Source organism: Acanthopagrus latus, chromosome 7 (assembly GCF_904848185.1).
Source record: "Acanthopagrus latus isolate v.2019 chromosome 7, fAcaLat1.1, whole genome shotgun sequence".
NCBI lineage: Eukaryota > Metazoa > Chordata > Actinopteri > Spariformes > Sparidae > Acanthopagrus > Acanthopagrus latus.
In genome coordinates, this window is record NC_051045.1 from 13,583,597 (window position 1) to 13,602,133 (window position 18,537).

Genomic DNA, 18,537 nt, shown 5'->3' on the forward strand with positions numbered 1-18,537 from the left:
CTTCAACATTGTCGGACCTCATTGAGAGGACTACCAGCTGAAAGTTGTTTAATAGAAAAACTGCTGACACCTGTAAACTGTCATTTTAAGGCATGTTCAATTTATTTAAAACCGCTAGATCTCGAAGGTGATCATGATATGCACATTTACTAGAGACAGCTGAGTTAGACATACAAATGGTGTAAAAAGAAACAAAAAGACAGACAAGCTACAAGTTGAGACTGATTGGCAAAAATAGCAATCGCTTTCAATCAGTTCTTGGTTTCAAAGCCAGAAATTTAAAAAAAAACAAAATAAAAACATGGTAAATCTAAAACAATCATCTGATGTGTAGCACTGTTAGAGCAAGACACGAGACAATAAGTAAACTATTTGACAGATGCTATAGAGACATTTACAGTAGCATTTTCAATATGTCCATTCATGGAATATCCCAAAAGGGTTATCACATAGTCATCACCAATGGTCCTTTGATTTGGGTGGATTAAGCTTCCCTGAACAAAATATCACAAAGTGTAGACAATGAATCTCACAGTAATGTAGTACAAAGTGTGCTCTCCCTTTTCAAGACGAGATTCAGTGTATTCATGACAAGTTCAATAGAAAAAGAAATCAGAACATGCATGTGTAGTTCATTCATCGAGAGAAATTCTTTAAACCAGTCATACAGTACAACATTGTTTTCATGGACCCCCTCCACAACAACTGCATTAGAAAAAACGTATCAAAACTACTCACTAGTTTATTGTGAAAAGGTTGAAAGCTACACATTCGCTTTACTTTACATCCATATCCTGTATGTTAGCCCTTCAACTTGTTATACAGTTCTGCTTCCAAGTCGTTGTCTTTTGATTCTAAGCGAGACGATCTGAGCATTAAAAGAAAGCGGAAAGAAGTGTTGCAAAATCTCTTTCTTTCTTTGAGACCAAACAGGTCTTTGTTTTTTTTTTTATATATATATATCTTTTTTGTTTTTGTTTTTTTCAAATACCCTAAATACAGGGCTAATGTGGAAAATAACATAAATATTTATAATCTAAAACTTAAAACTTTGACAAAAATCGATATAAAAGGAATAAAGGCATGATTGTTAATAGAAATATTAAATCAAATCAAGAAAATCCATAATATACTACATTTTATTTCAAATATTTCTTTTCCAATGGTTCTTCAAGTTAACAAAATTAAATGTGTCTGAACCAGTCCAGCTTTGGAGTGTCGTCTATACATCTAGATGTTAGTTCTATGAGGTGGGTTTCAGGATGGAGAATACAGTAACTGTTGGTTTGGGCCTGACTCATTTAGTTAGCTGCTAGAAGACAAAAGCAGGTCAGGCTCCTTGGCTCCCTCCTGCCCACTATTGCTGTGTCCACAGTTCCCTGTCAGCTCTGGGAAGAGGCTGGTCCGACTAAGGTGACTTGGGGAGCCTGGAGTTGGACTCATGCCTGGCTTCTTGGGAGGGATAGGAGGCGGATGGGTCTTCTCTGATCGGGGAGTGAGGGGGGAACGGATGCCCGGAGACAGAGGCCCTGAAATAGGGGACCTCCCCCCAGGAGGCGATGCTGCTATGTTGCGGTAGTCTGTACCAAATGGCGAGCTGCTGATTGGTGCCAGCTTGACGCCAGCCTGCTGGCTGGTGAAGCGGGACAGCACCTGAGTGACAGTGTTGCGGGCCAGCTGCTTGGCGGTGCTGTGCTCTGGTGGGGGAGGGACGGAAGAAGTGGTGGGGGAGAGGTCCCTGGGGGAGAGCGGGCCACTGTGCTGATGCTGCTCCAGCTCGGCCTGGCTCTGGAACTTGTGCCTGGCGGCCTGGAAGCGCTGGTTGACTCCAGCCTGGTAGGAGGACTGATGGAAGCCCGGGCTGCCCAGGCGCTTGGCAAGAACAGGGGAAGAGATGGGGGAAGAGGAGAGGGAGGAGGAGGCTGTGCTGGAGGGGGACTGAGGGTGAGGGTGAGGATGAATGTGAAGAGGAGAATGTAAAAGTCCTCCTCCTGGATTCTCCATCACCCCTCCATTTTCTGCTCCCCTGCCTTCCTGTGGCAGCTCTGTCTCTTTATGAATGTGATAGCCGTTGACCTTTGACAGTGAGGCAGATTTGGGAGCGACAGTTGCCTTGCCGTCTGGCTCGGTCTGAACAGAGGTGGACACCACCATCGACTTGGAAAGCGACTCTTTCACCTCTGTCACATCCTCCTTTACCTCCCCTTTACATCCACCTGCTTCAATTAACCTCTTCCTAAGCTCCTCCAGCTGTCTCTCGAGCTCCCGACTCCTCTCCTCCTCTTGGCTGATCCTGGCCTTCATCTGCTCGCGCTCTGCGTCGAACTCGGCCAGCTGCCTCTTAGACCCGGCCTCCAGCTGGGCTGCCCTGCTCTTCTCGTCTTCGAGAACCCCCCGGAGCTTCTCCAGTGCACCGGTCTCCTCTTGGAGCAAGGTGCGGAGTTGGGAGACCTTCTGAGCCTCCTCCTGGGCCAGGCCGCTGGCTTTCTGGAGCTCAAGGGTCAGAGACGAGGAGAGCTGCTGCTGCTGGGACAGCGACTCCTCCGCCTGGCTGACTGCCTGTTCATGCTCCATCTCTAACCTTCGCACAGTTGCACGCTCCACCTCCAACTGGAGAGAGAGGGAGAGAGATGAAGGAGTCAGTGTGTGATGGAGCTTTTCCAAATGTGGCCACAAGGAGGCAAAAGAGCACCGCTTTACATGAGACCCAACACAGGCTGGGAAACAATCCCCCCTCTTTTTAAAATAACAGTTTTCAAAAAAGGAGTTTTCTGAGTAAAACATTCTGATATGTTTTTTGAACCACACTAGTTACTATAATTGAGTTGGCAGCAGCTGACTGTCTTTGTACAAATGGTTGAATGGACCTCATTTCTCCCCATTTTAGGCCTACTTTCAAAGTATTTTTTTCCATTTTTCCATTGTTTGCCGACAATGTCAATGATCCTGGCTCTAACGTCTTCACAGTTTTATTCACATAGCTGATCTGAAACAGATCAAAACATGTATTATTTGGTTGATTAGACACAAAGTTTATAAAAAATAAGGCTCACACAAACCACTGAGGTTCAAAATGACTGACATCCTTTGTCAGGCGATCAAATTCCCTTACATAGTGTCTAGTAAATATGTTTACATGAGGTCCACTTGAGTCAAACAGAAGTAAGAAAGGGGATGAAGGACCGTTTGTGCTGTTTCAGCATTAAAAGGCAGAGGAAGACATGCAGTTGTTCATGTTCTGCCTTGTTAAATAATTATTTGCTTGCAGGGCATGTTTATGGAAAGTTCAGCTTGCCATGAGGTCAGTAAACGGTGACTACGCAGCTTAAAAGCTTTGATGAGTAATGGAGGGAAATGGGAGGTGATGAAACACAATCGGGTGCATGATTCGTGGACAAAAAACAACACGTGCGGGAAAGCTTGAGGAAGAGTGGGAGACACTCAGGAACCCCTGTCTTACATAAGGCCCTCGAGCGAAGCTTGTACAGCGGCTGATTGTGTGCGCACAGCGCTGCGTGCGTGAGCTGACCTTGCGTCAGACATGGACATCCATTATCTCAGGTTTCCTGGGGCCATAAAGCCCCACGGCCGCTGCACAACTAAACAATGGCCTCTTCCTCCTGTGTTTCCTATGGAACAGCCCTGTTCTTTTGCGTACGGCTGCCTGTGTGTGTCTGCACTGTAACAGGGCAGGCCCTCTCCACCCTACTGAGTTACACAAAGACCGCACCTTCCATCTTACAGCCGCCACTATGAACCACACTGTGCAGCCGGGGAGAGGAGAGGGGAAAGGGAGGCAGAAAAAATCTTTCCCAGCAGATGTGCTCATCCATCAGCGAGCGAGATCTGTGAGCACCAGTCCTGCTGAGGCTCACAGTACACTTCTTGATCTATTACACGTCAGTCATACCTGTTGCAGCAGTTTGTCTCTCTCTGTCCGCAGCATGAAGGTGAAGTCATCGCTGTGCGCCGCTTCTTGGGCACGCCGCCGTTTCTCCTCCTCCAGGTCAGCTATCATCTATCAAAGATACAGCCCGATGAAACAATTATATGACGCGACACGCAGATGGATTTCTGGCTTCGGGTTTCAGTGCATGAATTTTACATCCCTCTCAAACTAGCTAATTACCTCTCTTTGATTTATTTTCCTTACAAGAAGTTCCCTGCACGGCAAAGTATGGCAGCTGTGACACGTGTCCCCCCCGACAAATCAGCCCATGATGCAGAGCCTCCATTTCATTACAAGCTTCTATTGTGGATTCAAACGAAGCGTCACAATGTTTTCCCAATTATATTTTGGGACCAGTGATGTCATCACCCTAAAAATATACTCACACAAAAATCCCCAATTTTGAAGTAAAGTGATTCATACGACTAAATGGAGCGCCTGGCGTCGAGTGAATGCGGATGCACAATGTGATGCTTCTTTTGTGCAACAACATAAGCAATTTACTGTAATTAGAGCCAGAATAGATTGTTTTTTTTTTTGTTTTTTTTTGTCTTTGTGATTATATAAATGTGATGTTTGGTGAAGTCGGATTGCTGCTGTTTGTTCCCAATTAAGCAGCGAGGGGGAACAAACAGTTTGTTTTTTTCCCAACCACAGCATAAATGCTGTTTTTAAGTGCTTACATCTTTCTTTTTTTTCTTCTTTTTTTTTTTCTAAAGTGGACTTCTTGACTGAACGAGGCTCTGGAGTTTTTGGACATGTTCGGATCGCATGAGTCCGAGGCGATGCTACGCAGCCACCCCTTGAATCTAATTCTACAAACAGTATAATTCTAGTAATGTTAGTGAAGCCTAACTTTAATCTGTGACTATGCAGAAATACCAGGTTTAAAGCAACATCATGCAGATACTGTGTGTGATTTGGCCCTCCCACACAGTTTCTGAGCGCGATGCCACTGTTGTAAACCCATATCCCAGGTCTGTGGCAATTTATCAGATGTAACTGTAGGTGTTAACTAAAAACTCATTACATCATAACAATGCAATGTGTTGAAAACTTGTGTCTTGAAGCAGACATGCCTGTCGGGCTTTTAAACAGACGGACTAAACTGTGCAGCGTTGGAATGTTTTAACTGTCACTAATAAGACATTCTATAGCTTCAGTGTTTATGACGGGGCGTCCTCTCTGCTCTGATAAAGCTCCTTATCACCCCCTGTGTGCGGCTGCTGTCTGTCTGCCTCGCTCCTCCAAGCCAAGTCTGCAGCTGAATAACGGGGACCAATAGAAACACGCATACATTCACACACACAACAAGCCTATTATACAAGTGTGTGCTGCAGTCTGACACTGGCTGGCTGACTGCGGCATCGTCCCCGCACGCACGTTTGAGACGGACGAGCTGTGGAGCTACGAAAGTGTGTTAATCGCATGCGAGCGTGCGTCGCCTCTCACCCTCCTGTGTCTGCTTTCAGCAGCGGCCAACTGTCCCATCATCCTCTCCTGCATCCTCTTGCAGTGGGCCATGACCAGCTTAAGCACAGCCAGAGGGTTTGGGCCCACCGCCCGACCCTGGAGGTGCGCGTGAGGCTGGGTGAGCGTGTTCTGGCGCTCCTCGGGCTCGCTGTCCCGCTGCAGGGCCAGGAATGGATCGCTGAGGTCATACTGGCCGTAACGCTCCTGGACGAAAGTGTCTCTGTGCTGAGCCTGATGGATACACACAAACATATAGCACACGTGTTAGTGTTACTTTAACTTGCACTACACAGTTTTTAGCAAAGAAGGCAACGTAGTGGCAATAAGACGGCAGGTGACGTTGTTGCGCATGATAATCCGAGCACATGTTCAGTCCTGACTGGGCAGAAAACATTGACCAGTGTGTTTGTGTACGTCAGTGTCTCCTTTCCACACTGCAGCACAGGAAAAAATGTGGTGAGAAGATAACATGAGGCCTGACTGCCAGCGCCAAGACAAACACAAAGCAGCTCATTTCAAACATACTGTACGAAAACACACACACACACTTGCGCGCAACAGAAGAGCTTTTATGTAATAACTTTATGTATCACCATAGTAGGTTTGTGTGTGTGTGTGTGTGTGTGTGTGTGTGTGTGTGTGTGTGTGTGTGTGTGCAGGAAATCTGTGCAAACTGATGTTATTGTCAGTGTGAGCACAAGCAGATGGTCTCTTCCCCTCAACCCAAACACAAAGAGGTGAGGCACGGCTGTCAAACCCCCACCAGGGGCAGATGTTAACTCCTCCCCTGGGACGCAGGGGTGAAAGACTGGGCATGAGATCAGACGCACACATAGAGCTGTTTCGAACGAAGACCTTAGATTATGCCGTTATCAATTATCATTGAATAAAAAGCGATAGGACACTTGTTTGAGGGCAAAAATGAGATCCCGAGGGACAAAATGTTGCAGCTCAGCTAACGTCAGTGTGAAACCTGATGGGACCCTGTTGTGACCTCGCTCCGCGTCACCCTGATACAACGTCATGACGTCTCGTTAGCCGCATACAGCGAGTTGGGTTTGAGCTCACGAGGCATGCAGGGTCAGCTGGCGGGGGCGGAGTTCACCCTGCGTGCCTTTCGGGACAACCGTCGCTGTCTCGTCGCAGCCCTCATCAGACACCCTGGTTCTCAGGCCTCCCTCCGTCCCCCTGCCCAAACATGCATGGCAGTGCATTCCTCTGCCTGTTCATCAACATTTCTCAGAAAAATGCCTCCCTTCACTTCCGCCTCTCTGTCAGTCGCTATTTTTTCACACGCTGTGGCAGCACAAATACACACACCGACACACACACACACCGACACACACACACAACACGCACACACATCCTGAGGGCATCAGTAAGGAGGCTGTATTTGAGGCTCTTTCTCCCGCTGAACAAAGAATGTGACCCTCAGTGAAGAGATTACAGGACTTCAACAAAGACACTGTCTCAATGCCTTCAGTCTCCTTCATTGTCTCTATGGCTGACCCAGTAGGCCTCAGTGTGTGGGAGTGGGTACGAGTATAGCATGTGTCGTCTCTTTTCCCCCTTTTTTTTTATTGTGTGAATATAAATGTGTACGTGTGTAAAAAGTCTGAGTGTACTATGTTTACTTGTGGCTGTGCGCTCATGTTTTTGTGCTGGGCTTTGGAGTAAAGCTGTGAGGCTCTTTTCATCAAGCTCGGGGACAAAGCTGCAGCTTCCTGAGGTAAATAACTGTTTAAACAGACCATTAAGGGCCGGGCTGAGATTGGATTGTGTGCGCAAGTGTGTGTGTGTGTGTGTGTGTGTGTGTGTGAGTCCTAGCTAGTCTCCCGTGGTTTTCTTGGGATAGAGTTCTGATCATAATGACAGAGTGTGCTTTTCTTTATGAGAGGGCACCACAAGCAAACCCTCTCTGCTGCAGAGCTCTCGTTTCTGCCCGACTACTGATGACAAACGCCTCTCCAACCAAGTCACTGGAAGGTCTGTGTTACATGCTGCTACTCCACCTTTTCCCGCTGTATGCCTTTTTAACTTTCATCGAGCATGCAAGAATTCCTCCACAATTTCATGCAATGTGGTGCGATCAAAAAAGTTTGTGCTCGGGTACTTGGGTACCTTCCTCAACAGCCTGTATCCTCCGATGCATTCTCGCAGCTTTAACGAGGTGTGGAAGACAATCTGATGCTTTTCACCTGGAAAAAGTCTCTGTCAGTCAGTTAGCTACAGCCTCAGGGCACAATCATGTCCTTGTGTGAGCTGAAAAGAGCCAGGGAGTCCTGTTACCTTAGTGAGCCTCTGTAATGACTCTCAAACAATGAGGTAAGCTTCCAGCAAGGACAAAATTACTGCTCTGAATGGTATTGAGTGCACATCTCCTCTTACAAATGGACTGTTTAGCCCTTAATCTGGCTCCTAAAATCATGCTGAAAGAACAAAATCGCTATCATAAAATGAAGATGAATACGCATTCTTAGACATATTTACAGTATTGCACGTTCATCTACGAGCACAGCTGCCACATGTCTGCCTAAGTGGCTCTTAGCGTGACGGGCTGTCTGCAGCGTAATGTCTCAAATAAAGACGCTTTGCAGTGGGGGTTATGGGAAATGTATGCATTCCTGGTGAATTAGTCCGCTCTCCAGGAGAACTGTTAGACATAGAGACAAAAGGACAGCAGGCCCGGGCCTGTCAGATATGAAAAGCTTCTTTCGTGGAATTTCGTGTCCTGTGCATAAGGCTTCGCAACAAGAGGACCCAGGACAACGCATCAGGGTGCTCCAACATTCCCCTCTGGTTAAATCAGCAATGTGTAAAAAAAAATGTAAAAGCATCAAAATTCATCATCAGGAAGTGTAGAATTAGCAGTTTTGAAATTTTGATTAATTGTGTTTCAGAGATATCAACTGAAGTCAGCCTGCTAACAAGCTAGCCCCATCCCATTCATGTATCCCACTAGCAGTGTCAACACTCCCCTGGTCCCCTTGTTCCCAATCTGGGCGGCTAACTGGGCAAACAGCAGCAACAGTTAGCAGCAGAAAGCCGTTACTGAGTGGATATGCTGCCCCCCATTTGTTATGAGGATGAATATGACAGATAGCTACAATAGCTAAAGCTGTCAACAAAATGTTAAGAAATAGCAATTTTGGTTTTCAGAGATAGCTACTGGAGTTAGCATGCTAACCAGCTAGCCCCCACCCGGCCCAATCCAAATATCCTAGCACAGTGTTGGGCAATTGTTTGAGAGAGGAAAAGAGGACAGTAGGTCAGACGCAGGCACACTGGTGTTGGATCCTGATCAGATTTATGACTCTGGCCTCAGAGCTTTCTTGGATGAAGAAGCAGCAAAGACTTCAGCAGTGCAGCTTATCTCCTGGGGAGTGGACAATTACTCTGCTCTACTTCTGTAAGAGAAGGAAACAGTCAATGGACCACTTGTCAGCCGTGTTGAATAACAGTCCTTGGCAGGTGAGGGGTATCAGTCCACTGGCAGTCACATCTGATTTAACAGAGCTGGTGAGGCTGCAAACTCAAACGGACACAGAGGGCTCTGACCCATTTTGTTGTGTGCTGGGCATTAGAGCATTAACAAATTACAGAACAGTCAGCTGGGGAAACTCCAAGAACATATCAAACAGTGTCTCGAATGGAAGCTGAATTACCTATCGGCCGAATTTCTCATAAGATTCAGTTCAGTGCCTAACATCATGGTGTCTCTCCATCTCTGATTAACTGAGATTCGGAGAGTGAAAACATTTGTCATTTTGGTCCTGAACTGACCTGGGGTAGACTACTAATACAGCGGCAGCCCCTGGATCAGGCCCACATCTTTTCATCATTTGTACAAAACAGAAACCTAAAAGCAAGGCTTATAATAAGTGCACGGAAAGCCATATTAGTCGTTTGTTCCTGGCGCAGACAGTGCAGAGAAGAGGTGTGGGTGAGAGAGAGAAAGAGAAAGAGGGCCTTTGTAGACACCCTTTTCATTTATAGCAGCACAGCACACGTTGGTACATTTACTTCAGTTAGTCAAGGTTACACTGATTAGTTTGTCCAGTTGATGCAGAACCACTAGGCATCAGTTGTTCCCAGCTTTAAACACTATGTCGGCAATTTGGGAAGCCAGTGAGGGATCATGCTGTTGTTTCAAGGTTGAGAGAGAGAGAGAGAGAGAGAGAGAGAGAGAGAGAGAGAGAGAGAGAGAGAGAGAGAGAGATGAGATTTTAAGTGTTTGCTTTTTTTTTTTTTCCAAGAGTAAGCTAAGGTGTACTTACGGCTTAAGCTGTACCCTCCACACCTCCCACCCACACATTAGCCACAGATGGCACTAAGATAACTGGGCAGACGCCAAACAAAAACCTTGTTTTACTTTATGGGCCGTGCAATGAGACAACTTCCCAGTAATGTTTAACAGCCTCAGACGCTATCATCATTGGTCTTCTGATGAAACATGGCAGCAGGTGCTCTCACCCTTTGGTCAGGCGGTGCTCTTTCGAGAAGCACAGCCTATCATTAGGAGGAACGAGGAAGTGCTCAGGTATTTCTTGGAAAAAAAAACAAACAAAAAAAAAAAACAAATGGAATTAGCTGTCGGGAAGATGGAGACACAGGCAAGAAACTTCACTGAAGAAGCGGCAATTTTTCCTTATCTCAGACTCGGTTTGGCCTGACTTCTGATATCCCTATTTTATTTGTAGCAGGCAAATACTCTCCTGTTCAGTGCAAACAGCTCCAAAGGGTGGAGTTTTTGTTTTTTTTACCATTACAGGTATCCACCCTTCTGGATCTAAAGATAGGGGAGCCTTCCAGACAAAAGGCATCCGACCAATGACATGTGCGTGGTGTGCCGTGTGTGGGTGTGTGGTTCTGTGCAACCGTTTTGAACAATAAAAGTAAGAAGCTACTATTGGGGACGCTTTGATGTCAACCAAACATTCAGGTCAGGGAGCTTTACTCTCGCAGGCCCCCGGGGCTCAAGCTATTGATTTGGAGGAGCTTTGCTGACATCATACACCAGTGTGCACTGCAGTGTTATAGACAGGCACCGCTTTGCTGTGTAGTTTTCTGCTTTAATCATATTTTCCCTTCGCCAATCTTGACAACATGTCCAAATTGGGCAGTGATTCTTGTACAGTGACAGAATACACAATCTTATCTGAACAGCACACTCTTGCTAGGCCCTATTGTTTTCTATGGAGTCAGGAAAAGACGTCAGCCTGCAGAAATAGATAAAGCATTTTTAGGATTACAGGATGTGACATCATTTGAAAAACAAAACTGACCCTGCTGAGCTTGACTGGAACATTCGAACCACACCACGCAAACGCGGTTGCCAGTGAGAATAAAAGAAACCACTGTCAAACAGCGATATGTAGAAGTTAAAGCGGTTTTAGCTGCTGAGAACTTGCCTCTACGATGGATTCAGGTCAGTAAACCGAACATAATAACAGCATTATTTCCAATATTGACATAAATCTATTCTATCACCTATTCAACAGATATGCCACTCCTGTTGGAATGCAGGACCTGTTTCTGGTGTCAAGTTCTCAGGAATGTTCCCTCTCATAAAAAACTGCTTATCTGTGTCCTTGGTGACGAGAGCCAAAAACAGTGTGATCAACAATCTGTAGAGACAAGCCCCAAAGGTGACACCATCCTTATGAGTAATGTAGGCAAACACTGATAAACTTCCAAGTCCTCAGGGGTTTCTGGGTGGGAAGGAAGGGTTAAAAAAAAAAAAAAAAAAAAAAAAAAAAAAAGTGCCTGAGTGCGGTTGTCCCGAGCGATCTAGAGGCATCCCAAGTACTTGCTGCGGAGAGGAGGAAATATCTAAAAGTTTAGATTGGAGAGCCTCCCTGCCTTTTTCACAACCCTCCTCACATGCAAGTCAACACAGCGAATTTGGTTAATGCAGTATTTAAGCTGCACGCAGTGAGAAGGGAGAGCTATAGTCAGAGAAAAACACTGTGGCAAATCAAGATCCAGGCTAGGAAATGAGCAAAGGGGGGGGCAGACAGTACCTCAGAGACAGAGCTCGATATCGGACTGTATTGGACCACTATCAACCCTCCTCCTGCAGCCACATGTCATGCACACACTCTGCCCTAACATGGACCACTCAGTCAAAATGGTATACACACCCCCAGTGGGTAGAAGGGAAGTCAGTGATTTGAGCCTACAACTCTGTACATCCTTTCCACAATAAACACCGCAGCCTCTAACTGGCCCACAAGAGACCACCAGAGTGTGTGTCTGTGTGTTTGTGTGTGTGTGTGTGTGTTAGAGTGAGTGGGCAGATAGGACATGGGTCATGGTCAAAGATGAAAGACCCCCCGTAATGTGGCTGTGTGTGAGGAAATAAGAAGGAGGAGATGGGGAGGATGGGGGGGAGCAGTATAAGTAGAGATATGGAAAGAGGAGAAGTTCAGACAACAAGGCGACTGTACATTTGTCCTGAGGTAATGACTATGTGTGTGTGTGTGTGCGCGCGTTGAGTTTCGGCTCAAACCCTGCATGCGTCAGATCTGGACAGACGCCACCGAAGATGCATCCGAGCCGGCGTCGGTTAGAGCAGCTTCCCCTCAGGCCCTCAGGTCTCATGATTAAAGCCTCGCTCTCTGGCTAGATAAACTTCCTCATCAAAGCCTGTTTGTTGGACCGAGACAGTCACTGTTGCTACTTGTCCTCGTCACAGCTTCGATCACGACTTCAGACAATGAGTCAAGGGCTGCTGCGGTCACCAGTGTGAAAGGCGGGCCAGAGGCACGGAGGGAGACAGTTAGGCCCAAACACTTGTGACAGAAGTCATCTTTAAACATTAGGCGACAATCTAAACTCTAGTAGTGTAAAGCTAGCTGATCACTGCTTCTTCTTTTTTGGCACTTTGGTTGTGGGTAGCAACCAGCATTACAGGATCACCAATGCGTTGCAGCATTCTCCTTAACAACTAAAGTACCTGGAGACTTGTTTTAAAATGCAAAAGTGAAACTGAAAAAATTAAACCCATGAAAGGATCAATACAGTTCATCCAGCGCAATCAGAGTCTCCGGAAAGTTGGCGATCCCAGCTTCATTGGAAATGACCTAATTCGCACCCTTTTTGAAGCTAAATCTTCACTCTCGCTACTTAGCTGAAAGCCTTATCTGAAGTGGGTGCACAAGCTCAAGCTCAGCCACGTGTGGAGAGTGAAAGTGTGGCTTTAAAAATCAGTTGGATTCTACCAGACAAGCTATAGGGTTTTTTGGTTTGGTTTTTCAGCTGTCGAGGAGACTGCAGCAACACTGTTTTTCCACTGGCATGAGAGTGAGCAGATAATGACTGAGTTTTTGTTTTGTTGGGTAGATTTATCCTTTAAGGTACGGCACCACCACCTACTACGCCAAAGCAAGAACATAAAGAAGTGAGAATTTTTTTGAGAGGCTGCTGGATTATTTTTTTCACAGTTTTATCATATCTGTATTATCAACATGATAAGAGTTTTTTCTTATTCTTGACTATCACGGATATCTTAAATACTATGTTATGTCTTGGTATCAGAGGTGGTCTGAGGTGTCTGTGTCTTCATATCAATTAGTGGAAATGCACTTCAATCTCTGACCGACTTGGAAAACTGCATCTTCCGAGTATTTGCTAAGTGCTCCCTACACGGTTGGATGCAGCTGAGCGTCAGAGCCAAACAACTATTACAAGGATTTAAACTATGCAGCCTAGGCAAGGTACCAAGTAGCCACCAAAGTCCGCCTCCTCGGGGAACATTTTGTTTCTGCTTAGCAGCAGGCGGATATTCCTGGATTAAAACTAATGTGAGCCCAAAAAAAACCCCCCCAAAACACTCACGACACATTTGAGAAACAACAGGTAAGAACTGCAGTTGGTCTGAACTGGGCGTCGACACAAAGGCGACATATCTGGGTCTGTGTTCTGTGTAGGGCCCGAATGTGAAGTTGAAAAAGAGGAATACAGATTTTTTTTTTTCCTCTGTTGTGATCGGAAATAATGTCAGTGCTCGGTGGAATGAAAGGCCTGGGAAAACCGAATGACTCCTGTGCCATTGTCTTTACTAGCTCTACTTCCGTGTTTTCCTGTTTACACGTCCCCTCCCTGTCAGCTCACATTCTTTTCGAGGGGGGGGTTAATATGCTGGAACATGTTCATTTAGTGTCCATGGATGTCTTCGGTAAAGGTGGGTGAAAGAGCGTATTATTATTTCATGGGTTGTTGCAGAGTCGGCTCTTACATAATTTCCCAGTTACGATTAGTTATATGTGTGAGGTGTGCCGCGACAAGACACGTGTCCAGTCCGTGCGTATCGGCGGCCAACTCACCCTGAGGGCGTGTATGACCACATCCTGGGCCTCCAGCTCTCCCTCCAAGATACTGAGGAGAGTCAGCAGCTCTGCCCTGCTCAGAGCCTCCACGTTCATCTTCTCATCCTTAAGAGACAGAGAGAGAGACAGAGGGGAAAAAGAGAAAAGAGGTAATCTTAATGAAGAGTTATTCCAAGAGTTAAACAAGCTTCTGGGTATTATAAATGGATTTAAGTGGCAGCATGTCTGAGTTCATTTTGAGGGAGTGAGTGAGCGGCACGGAGCTGATACTGGATGGGACTCGGGGTCCCATCTGTGGCCTCATTGGGCTGTGCTCAGAGTTATAAACAGGAAGCCATTAGCATATCTGCATGTTAAGTTGCTGAGGGACTGAGGACAGCTGCCTGCTCCATTCAGTCTGCACTGTCCACTGCGAAAGGTTCAGTGTGTGCTCCAAATACCAGCAGAGTTAGGCAAACGTAATTGTCTGGCACACACTTTTTATGTACTTTCCAACCCCCCCATCATACTCCGTGCACTGTATCCTGTGATTCATCGGCTGGGTCCAGTCTAGTCACTGGGACCAGACATAACACACCTCACACAGCTGACATCACCCTTATATTTAAAAAGAAAGAGAGAAAAAGAAAACAAAAAGTTGGCTTCATCCGTTTTTTAAGCCGGGATGAGGTCACTCTCAGGTCATAATCGTGTACAAGATGTGAGGTCGGACAACAGAGGCTATAATGATCGGCCTGTCTCCAACTGACATCAGGTAACAAAAGCTCACCTGAGAGTTTATAGTCTCATACTGCTTATTGGTGAGCAGGTAGACCGATGACTGATCCGCCTTTGCAGTAAAAATCTAAATCCTGGTGTTAAAACTTCTTAAAAGCAGTGATGGGAGTTCTCTGTACTCTGTCTTCCACTCCCCAACATCTATTTGATCATTTTAGTAACTCTGCAGATTCAAATTGACCCTTGTTTGTGAAGTGTAATCAGTCAGGTAGTGTTTTGGGCGGGGCAGTGTGGTGATTACAGACAGGATACTGCATGAGAGCCAAAGTGTTGTTTTTCTAAATTATTTGATTTGATCAGCAATAGGACACAAGCAAAACTGACACCAGCGATTATTCAAATGCTGAACATGAGTCCCAATACTTCTGTTGCCGTTGCTATTCCCATGCAGTGTGTATGCCTCTTTAACCCATGCAAGAAACAGATGGGTGTCAAATGAAAATAAGCCCCACATGAAGTGTCTCCCTAGGCTACCAGAACAATTTCAGACTTGTTCCTCTGCTGGGAGGATTAACACCATTCCTCCAGAAGATTTTGGTGCTGTGATGGTGGCGACCACTCTCTATCCATTGGGTCCCAAATCTCCCCGTGTTCATTTGAGGTTAGATCCGCTCCCTGCAATGGATACAGCACATGATTCAAATCCTTTTTCAAGCCTTAGCGACCCTCCGCTCCCTGCATGGAAGCATCTGCATCTCTTGTGTTTTCCCATTTATTTGTTTTGGGCCTGCCTCGAATTTGCCGCCCGGCCTCCGTTTTCAAAGTGAAAGCAACAGTCTCCCCCTCTCCCCTCCAACTTACTTTCCTGCAGCGGCTCCCAAATTCCTGCGTGCACTTTGTGGATCACCGCAAATCATCAAAGTGTGAATCAGCAGATATTTACTGGCCATGATGGCGAGGGTGGCTTGCAGTTCTGTGACACAAGCTGGCTGGGACATTAGCATGTGTTTGATGTGTTGGGCTGTCAAAGTAGGCCAAACTCACTTTGTGTCACATGATATCTGAAAAATCAGCTTCCATGGAAAATCATTCCGGCATTCCAGGGATGCCCGCACCATGGGAATCATCACTCAGGGGGTAAATCCCCGAGTCCCACTCTGCAGCCCACATCGGTGCTGCAGCTTGGGCTTGTGTGCGTGTGTGTGTGTGTGTGTGTGTGCGTGAGGCTTGATAGGCAGCCCAGTGTGAAATATCTTGATGGTGCTGTCATGAGATGGCACATTTATGCAAATCAGCAAATCATGATAGAAGCCAGCTGACAACACAAGCTAAAAGAAAATTAATTTAAAAAAAAAATGGCTCTGTGTCACACTGTTGACTGTTTTCCTCTTCACAGTCATTTCTCTCGGGTGTAGCAAAAAACAACACCTGGGTTAAACTTTAAGTCATCTTGGCTGAGGAACCAGGAAGGATCTGCGCTGACGTGCTCAAAGTGCAGGGCAGGCTGCTGCCTCGGTGATCGCAGTGGTTGCTGAGGAACAGCAGAGGATCCACCTGCCGTCTCGGGCCTTTGTCTCACACAAGGGACTGTCATTATTTTCCCCGTGCTGAGCAACATGCAGTTCAATTTCCAAGTGTCACGGACATCACACAACACAACAAAATTAGCCCTTATCTGTATAGATTGCCTGGAGTGATAATGGTAAAATCAATGCCGCATCGATAGCAGTGAAGTACACACACCCATTAGCCTGAAAATGAACTCAACGCAGGACCCCTGCATCCAGGACCCGACTGCTGCTCCCATCCACCATCCGTCTTGATGCTGTTTTGACATTAGCACTCAGCATTAAGTCCTGGCGATTATTTATTTATGTATTTATTTATTTATTTTGCTGCAATGGCTGTAAAGTTTCACTTAACCAGAAATGCAAAATGGAAAAATTAGCCCCATTCAGGAGGAGCGCATATCAGCGATCTGTCTGTCTGACTTTTTGCATTTTTGCTTTCTCACAAAAAAACCCCAAAACAAAACAAGAAACAGAACAAAATTGGAGGTAGAATCACTAGAAACAAGAAGCAGAGGCTCCACCACGACGCCTCCGTGTAAACATACCTTCATGCGCTCCGTTCCGGCCGCATTAATTGTTCTCCAGATCCCAAAACGAGGCTCCACCACAGCGTGAATCAAAGCCGTCCACTGTCACAGGCGCTCTGAGGCGAACAACAGACGTTCAGAGACGACGCCGCCAGCCAATCAAAAGGGCGTAGTGCCGCGCACTGGCCAATGGCGGGCGAGCTTTTCGCTGGGGGGGCGGGGACAGAGGGGCGTTCCCGGGTCTGTGGGATAAACCTCTTTGTTTAGGACGTCCAGTGTTGAGCTTCTGCTCCGTCGCTGGGTTTCTCAGTCAAGTGTGCTCTTATCCGTCCTAACGATGGCGCAGTTTACCCCCGTTTTTTAATGAGAGGAAGTGTCTTAAGTTGTTAGCAAACGACTTAAGTTAATAGGGAGTATTTGTAATTCTCTGACAGTCCAAAATGTGTTAAAAGGACGATTGTGAGTCATGCTCCTGCACAGGCACGACCACGAACACAGACATGCATGTCTTAAAATCCTCTTAAAATTGACTCCTGGTGGAGATCGGTGCTGGCATCGTGCAACACGGTGTTTCAACTCCCCTTAATGGTCAGATGACAGTATGGCAACATGGCCCATGACCTCTCATCATGAGCATGCTGAGAGAATGTCAGGCACGTCTTTCAACCTGTTTCCTCAGTTTGGCGTATTCAGACTATTATCTTATTTGGGTTTGCAGCCCTGGGATCAATGACAGCAGCCTGATTAACCAACACATTCATTTAAATGAATCCTCACGTGCCATCATGTATTTGATTCCCCTGCTGCGACTGTCTGCCTTTGTCTACCCACAATCACATGCTGAAGACTATTTAAACATGTGTTTTTCATTGGAGCCTTAAGGTCAACACCAGCTGACGCCCTTATCAGCGACGTGGGGATCGTGACTCCAAAATATTGAAGCAAGTAGTTCAGGTTTTTTCGTCAAACAGATGCCAGTGTGAGTTCACAGTGGGGAAAAAGCTCAGAGACATGATATCCTTACATTTAAAAAGTAGGCCAGTCATTCAGCGAAATAGAATAGATGGAGGGAAGGCGTTCTTGTGTTCACAGTCCTGGCTTACTGATCGGTATAGGAACAGTAACCTGATAGACGAGATGTTTTTGTCAAAGCATCTGCTGCCGATTGTGTGCAGCCATTGAGGCTGAAAGTATGTGATTTCCACAACAATGTTCTCACACTACACACCTGCATGTCATTGTCGCCTTTGCACACACTAGACTGCCAATAACCCTCTGCTCTGCAGGCGGTCTTGAATGTATCTCCTGTAGGCTACAAGTGAGGCTCTAATGAAGACACATTTCAAAGTTCAGTCTCATAATTCTGGAGTAACTGTCATATTGGAACGATGTTAGGCACTGCAATACAGCCAGTTACAATTGCAATTTTACAATCACATCAAACTCAGTCCCAACCTGTTTTGCAAGTCATCCTGTATCATCATGTGAGAGTATGATGTAACGTGATAGCACAAATGGCAACGCTCTTGAGTTTGCTGCTGGTGGAAGCATTCAGATTCCTTCTTAAAGTAAAATTATAGTTTGCAAGGTACCTCCTACTTTAGCTGTCAAGTAATCTTAATGGAGTGTATAGTAAAATATATACCTCTGAAATGTAGAAGATGAGGTGTGATCGTGAGTAAGTCAGAAATGTCTGTGATGCCATGAGTTTGATGTGATGTAGGTATGAGTGTGTATCGATGCAGCATAAATCAAACGCACCACGTGAGTCTAAAGGCCCGGAGATGAGAATGTGATCATGCCTGTTTATATCGTGTCCTGAGCCAAGCACACAAGTGACAACTTCTCAGCTCCACCCTCGCCGGCGTGCAAAATAAGGACCACAGGACACAGCCAGCCAGAAAAAAATAACAATGTAGATAATTGGCTGAACTGGATAACTGCAAATTTCAAACTGAGTGTTTTGAAGC

General features: G+C 46.0%; 1 protein-coding gene across 1 annotated transcript; it reads right to left on the bottom strand.

Annotated features, from left to right (window-relative positions):
* Positions 1-80: 80 nt before the first annotated feature.
* cttnbp2nlb (CTTNBP2 N-terminal like b) lies at positions 81-16,723 on the bottom strand. Its single transcript, XM_037102936.1, has 5 exons — positions 16,586-16,723; positions 13,750-13,857; positions 5,402-5,653; positions 3,911-4,018; positions 81-2,610 (listed from the first exon to the last, which is right to left on the bottom strand). The coding sequence occupies exons 1-5, from the start codon at positions 16,589-16,591 to the stop codon at positions 1,306-1,308; spliced, it is 1,779 nt and encodes a 592-aa protein (XP_036958831.1). The 5' UTR covers positions 16,592-16,723; the 3' UTR covers positions 81-1,305.
* Between the last annotated feature and the right edge of the window lie 1,814 nt (positions 16,724-18,537).